The sequence below is a fragment of the Brassica oleracea genome, chromosome C3 (assembly GCF_000695525.1).
Source record: "Brassica oleracea var. oleracea cultivar TO1000 chromosome C3, BOL, whole genome shotgun sequence".
Lineage (NCBI taxonomy): Eukaryota > Viridiplantae > Streptophyta > Magnoliopsida > Brassicales > Brassicaceae > Brassica > Brassica oleracea.
In genome coordinates this window covers 28,841,599-28,850,097 of record NC_027750.1, presented here as the reverse complement: position 1 = coordinate 28,850,097, position 8,499 = coordinate 28,841,599, and the positions used below count along the sequence as shown (strand labels likewise).

Genomic DNA, 8,499 nt, shown 5'->3' with positions numbered 1-8,499 from the left:
TAGTTACGGCTTAGTAATGAAACTGGCCGATTACTCCCATCCTATACATACAGGAAATATCACGCACCAAGATGCATAGAATGTAGAACCTACACTGATATTCACATCAGGGGGAGTGGTGCGTGTTGTACTCTTTTTCCTTCATCATGGTTTTGTCCCACTGGGTTTTCCTGATAAGGTTTTAATGAGGCAACATGAAGCGTACTACAGAATATGTATGGTTATGGCATCCAAGGGGGAGTGTTATAAATCATGGAGTGGATTGCCATTAACCAAGACAAGAGAAGAAAGCCCGTCGGCCACATCAAGCCCAACCGCGACAGCAAGGAGGAGAGAGAGTCGGCCAATGATCTAGCCGACTTATGATCTAGCCGACTTAGAACTTAGGATGTTTTCGTTTTCTATGTTTTAGTAGTTTTCCTATTTCCTGTTGGATTAGCATATGTATTCTTTCCATTTATCTTTATCATGTAATCTTTATATAAGAAACCCCCATTGTTCATTAATAATAACACAAAAATATTCAGTCTCTAAACTCTCTAATTTACAACAAGTATATGTATCATCACGTTGATATGGTTTTTATTAAAATGTTTCATAGCAATGGTCTTATGGCCCTGACTGTAGGATACAAACATCATCAAGTAATCACTACAGAACACGTTTTTCTTGTACTGTTCGACCAACCATTAGATGTTTTCCTCTCTCGTGAATGCTATCTTTTTCTAATATTTTTATATTCGCACCACCGCTCACCACTTTGATCAGGGATCTGCACCCACTAACGACAAGTCCACTAAGGTAAACTCAATTTTGCAAATTCAATAAGGAGATTTGTGGTTAAGCGAACTAATCAATTAATAAGCTTTTTTTTTAATCACTAAACTGATATGAAGAGTCAGAGTATGGGTCCATGTCCGCCACCGCAAGTGGTCGGAATAGACTAATGGCATTACTGTATCATCATTCCGATGCAAATTCGTATATTAGTACATGTTGTCGGATAAGAAAAATAATATCAAATATAAACTGAAACTTTTTTTTGATAATCCAGGGTTCCCCGCTTCGCGGGTCAGTCCCTGGGCCCGGTCAGACAGCGGGCCAGCTTCACCCGTGAAGTTTTTTTCTGAGCCCGAAGGTCCAGTACCCACTTTAGTGACATGGATGAGCAGTTCGCCTCCGGCTGGCGTCGAACCCGGAAGCATGACAATTGGCCCCCAAGGCTCTAACCAGTAGAGCTGACTCATCCCGTCATGTAAACTGAAACTTTCTACAAAAGACTTTACGTAAACAGTTTAAATAAATTAGATAAACAGTACTTTGATAATTTTTTTTGAAAATGTGCTAAATCCATGTTTGCCTTATTTAAACCGAACTAGAATCCAAATACCTCTGTAAAAAAAACAGAGTTTGTTTCATTTCAGAAACAATCGAAGCGGTTTTTAGTTAATAAACAAATAGGTAGCTCTGTTCCAATATTAGCATTTGTCTTTACACACATTCTTACATGTCCTCTCCTCATAACCACCAAATTAAACCAGAGGCTCATATCAAAACTACCTATTAAGAACTTCTCTTCTTCTCCAACCACCTTCCTTGCTTTGAATTAAAACTATTTCATTTCCATCTTTTTACAGGTTTTCTTCAATCTGAAACCTTAATCCTTCAATTCAATCTTCTTCGTCTCTGTCAAAGGCTTGGTCGATTCATTGTATTTTCTTTTGTCCCGCTGCCTTGTGGTTCAAGTAATCTCAAGGCGGTGAGGAAGAAAGAGTTCATACGATTAAAGTTAAAACGGGAATGAAGATACCTTGGGACACACGCTATTCATTAAGTCTATTGATTTTATTATCATCAATTCTTTTCCTATGCAACGGCCAAGATTATGGAACACCGACGGAAGACGGAGCAGGAGAGCCGCCGCCCGAGATGGCGCGTTGCAACGGTATCTTCATGAGCTACAGCTTCGGCAGCCGCGAGAGAGAGTACCCTCACGTCAAGAACGTGACCGCTCAATCGTGGGCGTTTAAATCGACGGCAATGATTGTAAACGCGGGTAAGGAAGAGCTCACGGGATGGCAAATGTTTATAGGGTTTCGACACAAGGAACTGATCGTTTCTGCGACTGGTGCGGTTCCAATGGACGGTGATTTTCCTCTGGATGCTAGCAATGGAACCACGTTCGTTGGATCGCCCAACACGGATTTGAAAACATCGATTTTAACCGCAGGTGATTTCACTCAGATATCGACGAATATCGAAATCACCGGGACTCTTTTCGGGGTTGCCAAGTCCGTGATGCCTATGCCGAAAACTCTTAAGCTCATCAACGACGGTTGGGAATGTCCTGCCGCTAAGAGAAAAGGTTAGGTCATATACTAGACTCGATTGTTTGAAGCGCAAGTAAAAGTAATTTGTGTGCGCATGCATATTAGGTCATTTCTAACGTTTAAAAACACACAACATTTTATAATGTTAATCAAATGGTGGTAGCCTAGTGGGAAAGGTTAGACTTGTAATAAATCATAAATATGTCATTACTAGTTTGAGTTTTGCCGAAAATAAAATTGTTGCTAATAAATATGTCATTACTATAAAGATGTTTAGAGTTTGGATTTCTTGCGCAGGAGGCAATATGAACGTTTGTTGCAAGAGAAACCCTAAGTTCAAGGTCAAGACAGGGCCAAAGACAAAGTTTGCACCGAGAAGGCACGGTGATCTGAACATCGTTTACGATGTTATTCAATCATTCAGCAGCAACTACTTAGCCCAAGTGACAATCGACAACGATAATCCACTCGGGCGGTTAGACCGTTGGAACCTGACTTGGGAATGGATGCGAGGAGAGTTTATAAACACCATGAGAGGAGCTTACACTCACAAGAGAGATCCCTCTGAATGTCTTTACAGCAAAGCTGGACAGTACTACAAGGACTTGGACTTCTCTCAGGTCATGAACTGTCAGAAGAAGCCAGCCATTTCCGATTTGCCTCCAGAGAGGAAGGACGATAAGGTGATGGGAAAATTACCTTTCTGTTGCAAAAACGGAACTCTTTTGCCACCTCTGATGGATCCTTCCAAATCTCGATCCATGTTTCAGCTGCAGGTAAATAATATTTTGTTAAAAAATATACTCATTTCATTCTACAAAAATAGGTTCTTTCATGTTTTCATATTAGAAAAACAGATTAAATTTATATTATAAATACAACATTTTCTGTAATTTAATAAAGTTAAACCAATAGTAATTCAATTAATTTATAAAATACACTATTTACAATTTTTGAATAATAGAAACACAAAAAATGTATTTATCTTTTTGATTTAAAACATTTATTTTTGTGGAACAAGATAATGTCATGAGTAGCATAAATTTAGTGTTTTGAAGTTTCTGTTTTGTTGTGTTAGGTTTGGAAGTTGCCTCCTGATCTAAACAGAACAGCTCTATACCCACCTCAGCACTGGAAAATAGACGGAGTTCTCAACCCTCAGTACAAATGTGGGCCACCGGTTCGGGTCGACCCGTCACAGTTCCCGGATTCTAGCGGTCTACCGGCTGTAACCTATGCAATCTCCAGCTGGCAAATTGTCTGCAACATAACCAAACCCAAAGCACAAGCCTCACGATGTTGTGTCTCATTCTCTGCCTATTACAACAACTCCGCTATTCCTTGTAACACTTGCGCTTGTGGATGCGATGACATCGATACCAACACATGCAACGCTGACCGTAACCCTCTCCTCCTCCCTGCAGACGCCCTCCTTGTCCCCTTCGATAACCGAACCCTAAAAGCTAAAGCTTGGGCTAAACAAAACCACATGCCGATACCTAAGAAGCTCCCTTGTCCTGATAACTGTGGAGTTAGCATTAACTGGCACGTTAACACTGATTATAGAAACGGTTGGACCGCGAGGTTAACTGTTTTTAACTGGAGAGACTTTGCGTTTGAGGATTGGTTTGTGGCCGTTGAGATGGGGAAATCAGGGAAAGGGTATGAAAACGTTTACTCCTTTAACGGCACACGTGTTCCACCGAACAACCGAACTGTTATGTTCCAAGGGTTGCCTGGTTTGAACTACCTTGTGGGTCAAGTTAACGGAACGCATCCATTAAGAGACCCTCCCGTGCCGGGCAAGCAACAGTCTGTTATCTCGTTTACCAAGAAGAACATTAATGATTTGAAAATAGCTGAAGGTGATGGGTTTCCGACAAAGCTTTTCTTTAATGGAGAAGAATGTGCGCTTCCTAAACATTTCCCAAAGAAGAGCTCAGGACATAGAGGCGGTATCAGTGTCTTGATGTCACTTGTTTTCTCTATAGCAGTGGCTTTTGCACTGATGATGGACTAATTACTGAAGACATAACTAAAGCTAGTGTTATTGCAACAGAGAAAGGATCAAGAGGAGCAGATGTGGAGAGATCTTTGTAATATGATTGATCTAATATTGAACCAAAAAAAAAAGGACTTATTGTATTAATACTTTTGTTTGGTCTATAAAAGTATTCATGTGTACGTTTGTTGTTCTCTCTGGTAGCAATCCCAGAAGCTCAGAACAATGTCAGCTTCTTTTTGACATGAAGAACATTTATTAGTCTTTTAATTTGAAGTCCTTTTAATTATATATTTTTTTAAGTATTAAAGTACACAACCAAAGATGCAGAAGCAAGGAACAAAAGTTGTTGACAGAAGAAGCAAGTCACATGAGATTCCAAAACTGAAACACTTTCTTTAAAGCAGGTATCTATGCTTTGCTTAGAATCTGAGAAATACAATTAAAAAGCTTTCTCTGCAACACCTTTATATAAACCCATTAGCCTTTCATCTTGTCTCATCATATCCTACACCACATCCATATCTTTAGTACCTAGCCTTTTATTCTCTCTTTTTTTTTTTTAAGTTTAAGAAATGGTTAGGAACCTAAACAACATGATGCTTAATGGGTTCGGCCTCGTGTGTCTGTTCATGATCATTAATAAAGCCTACGCTCGAGAGTTTGCGGTCGGTGGTGCAAAAGGTTGGACCGTCCCTTCCGGCTCTCAAGTTTATAGTCAATGGGCAGAACAGAGCAGATTCCAAATCGGTGACTCTCTACGTAAGTTTCCACACTCTACTATTAACCATACACTCATATCTTTCTTTCACATATGACACACCAAAGATGTATACACATGCAGTGTTTGTGTACCACCCAAACCAAGACTCAGTGCTCCAAGTCACAAGGGACGCTTACGACAGCTGCAACACGGATGCACCAACCGCTAAATTCGCAGACGGCAAAACTTCATTCGCACTAACACATTCTGGTCCGTACTATTTCATCAGCGGAAACAAAGACCACTGCAACAAGAACGAGAAGCTAGTTGTCATCGTCATGGCTGACAGAAGCGGCAACAACAACACCACCACCACATCATCATCACCTCCATCTCCAGCCCCGGCTCCTTCTCCGCCTATGGAGGGAACCCTTGAGCCCCCGGCAGCTACACCTACTCCATCTCAAGAAACTCCTAACAACGCAGCTTCTCCATCTTCTTCCTCTGTTGCTGCTGCTCTTCTCGGAGCTGCTCTTGCTTCAACTCTATTCCTACACTAAGAAGTTTCTGTTTTGTCTTGTGTTTTCACTATGCAACAAGTTTCTGTTTTCCCTTTCTCTCTTTTCACCCCACTTTGTGTCCATTGGTGTTTGTTGTTTGATTCTTTTCACATTTGTTTCTCATGTACGTGAATAAAAATTTCTAATTGTGTGCATATTAAGGATAAAAAATCTAAGATATTCTCAAACAAAACTTCTCTCTTTACTGAGTTTTTCTATGTAGGAACAGCTGTTCCAAATAAACAACACGAGGTTCTTCTATAGTTTTATGAATTAATGGTAAACTCTAACCTCCAGTAGCCAATCAAATGTTTTCCCCAAGCTCAACCTTCTTAATCAGTCTTATCGTATTGTGGAAAATCGAATCTATTATTCCCGCAACCTGAAAAAAAATCCACAGCAAGAATCTGAAACCACCATGGAATCCACAAGAGTATGAAGAAGCAAGATTTGACTGGAATATACTAACCGTGAAAACACCACCAATAATGGCGCATAGATTTGTGATGAAGTGCGATAACGACTTTGGATTTTCAGTTATTAGAATCTGCAAGAAACAGAGTAATTGTAAGGGCAAATCTAAATCTTCAAAAAGAATCCAAAAATTGTTTTGACCAGAAGAGGTTTCGTTAAAGAGATAAATGATAATTATACATCTATAGATATATAAACACAAACAAATATTTAAATAAATAAAAACTAATTATACATTTTTCGAAAAAACTTTATTAAGGGGGGGGGGGCGATTGGTGACTTTAGTTTTAATTTTTATCTACAACCTTAAAACCACCGATCATATTTTATATTAGTTTTAAATTAAAATTACAGCCAAAAAAATAAAAAAATATAGCTGTAAAAGTCTTATTTTCTAAAACTCCATCTTTTTAGCTGTAGGAAATTTTAAAGCTACATCTCAAGCTAAATAAAAAAAAATCCAACAGACTAAATTATAAAGTAAATTTCTATAGTTACAACTCAATCAATCACTCCCATTTATTTCAAACATTTTTTGAAATTTTATTCTGATTTTTTTTATTTTTGGAAATTTTATTTCGAAATGTGAATATTCATTTTTGATAAAAAAAACCTTTTATTAGAGCATCTTTATCCGGGTTTGTTAATGGATTTCTGGATGGAAAAATAGGTTTTGGGCCCCATTAATATTATAAAACCGGTGACAGAAGGCGTGAGTTGAGGACCGCTTGCAATGGGTTTTTTGCACTGTTTGCGGGCTCCACTGACACGTGGTGGTCCGCGATTGGTGCGATTTTTTTTTAATAAAAATCAGATAAAAAAAAAAAAATTTAGAAACCCAAAACGGGTTTCACCCGATAATCATGCTCTAAGAGCATGATTATTGGAGGATTCTTAAGGTAAGGTTCTTAGCAGAATATAAGAACCCGTCTCTTAACTTTTAACTATTAAAAGACGGGTTCTTATATTCCGTTAAAAACCCCACCCTAAGAACCTCCCAATAATCATGCTCTTGGTTGTAAAGCGTAGACTATATATTCCGATGAAATTTGCGAGAGATGTTGACTGAACAACCTGCATGGGAGAGAGCTCAAAGTGAAACTTTGCAACGGGTAAGTAGTAAGTCTGAGTTATGCTGCTGTGAGCGGTGTACTCATGTTCCTCTATCAATGAATGTTCTTGACCGTATCTTCTTGTAATGACCTCTGTTTTAACTATTTGTAGGTAGTGTTCAATCTGTAAGGGACATTACAAGAATCAAGACTTCAAGAATCTAGATTCATAAAAAAGTTTTTTTGGGACTTACAGTAACATTAGCACCAAACTCATGTTGGTTTATGAATGCTTTTTCATCAAGCCTGTCATGGCTTTGGCCAAGATATGGCAACGAGCGCTTCATATCGGTTAACAACCTAGGATCAATCATCCTCCCAAATGAAAGATGGGTAACCACATGCGACATGTTCATCTGAGAAGAATCGAACGAGTGAGCTCCTGAATGAGCTGAGATAACGAGGTTTCCTGGAACCTGAAAACATACTTAAAAGACATAACTCCAGGGACATTGATTCAGTCTTCACTTTTTTTTTTTTAACAGTCACTACAAGAAAAATAGGTTTTTATAGCGGTGTAGGATAGCGTTTTTTTCGTTTCTGCTATGGTTGATATGTAATTGAGTTTATATAGCGGTTATAAAATTGTAAATGCTATCTTTAGTTGGGCCGAATTTTAATAGTCATTTTACATAGCACTTTAGTGCGGAAGCGCTACGAATAAGTTAGGCGGACAAAATTTTCATTTGCCCAGGCTTACCAATTTCACTTAATTCATTTTTTTTTATTTTTCGGTTCTTCCCTCTCTCTATCTTCCCTGAGTTCTCATCTCCCCTCTATCTCTTCGTCTCAATTATTTTCCCGATTGGTCGGACTCTAAAAAATTAATCTCTTCTAATAACACATTAATATCCTATTTCTATCTCGTCGTAATGGTTTTCCAGAATCTCTAAAACCCAACAACTGTTCTTCGATTCTGAATCGTAGGTACAATCTCGTCTAATATCTGTATTTTTTTTTTTGTTTCTGATAAACCAATCATTTATTCCTATTTAACTGGTGGCTGATTTAGGGTTGCATGTCCAATTGATTCGGTCTTTTACTCTTTTGCAGGGAGCTTTAGATTCAGATCTTCCAAGAAAGGTATCTGTCGTGTATTTTTCTAGGTTTGGCTATAGCTTTTGATTTTGTTTCAATTGAATTATATCATTGCTTTTATTTTCCAGGTCGTTTAAATCAAAAGAGAAGACATTTTTATCAGGTAAAACCAAACCGATTTATACTGATTCTTCTATAAGTTGTCTTTGTGTGTTCTTGAGGCATAATAAAGTTAGTGTTTTTATATACATTTGGTCGGAGCTGTTGTGCGATGGATAAA

The 8,499-nt window shown here is 38.4% G+C and overlaps 3 protein-coding genes across 3 annotated transcripts in view; 2 read left to right on the top strand and 1 right to left on the bottom strand.

Moving 5' to 3' along the window:
• The first annotated feature begins 1,489 nt into the window (after nucleotides 1-1,489).
• Nucleotides 1,490-4,600, top strand: LOC106328214 (COBRA-like protein 10). The gene is made up of 3 exons (XM_013766612.1): nucleotides 1,490-2,365; nucleotides 2,628-3,106; nucleotides 3,409-4,600. The coding sequence occupies exons 1-3, from the start codon at nucleotides 1,801-1,803 to the stop codon at nucleotides 4,348-4,350; spliced, it is 1,986 nt and encodes a 661-aa protein (XP_013622066.1). The 5' UTR covers nucleotides 1,490-1,800; the 3' UTR covers nucleotides 4,351-4,600.
• Nucleotides 4,601-4,831: 231 nt separating this feature from the next.
• On the top strand, nucleotides 4,832-5,750 carry LOC106328215 (early nodulin-like protein 3). Its single transcript, XM_013766613.1, has 2 exons — nucleotides 4,832-5,094; nucleotides 5,177-5,750. Exons 1-2 carry the CDS (start codon nucleotides 4,908-4,910, stop codon nucleotides 5,593-5,595), a joined length of 606 nt encoding a protein of 201 aa, XP_013622067.1. The 5' UTR covers nucleotides 4,832-4,907; the 3' UTR covers nucleotides 5,596-5,750.
• Nucleotides 5,751-5,773: 23 nt separating this feature from the next.
• LOC106328216 (protein disulfide-isomerase 5-3) overlaps nucleotides 5,774-8,499 on the bottom strand; it is a 12,274-nt gene continuing 9,548 nt past the window's right edge. The window contains exons 12-15 of the mRNA XM_013766614.1: nucleotides 7,376-7,597; nucleotides 7,144-7,305; nucleotides 6,065-6,142; nucleotides 5,774-5,977 (exon numbers count right to left, since the gene is read on the bottom strand). Of these exons, the coding sequence (XP_013622068.1) occupies nucleotides 5,900-5,977; nucleotides 6,065-6,142; nucleotides 7,144-7,305; nucleotides 7,376-7,597 (540 nt within the window). The 3' untranslated portion in view covers nucleotides 5,774-5,899. The remainder of the gene's footprint in view (nucleotides 5,978-6,064; nucleotides 6,143-7,143; nucleotides 7,306-7,375; nucleotides 7,598-8,499) is intronic.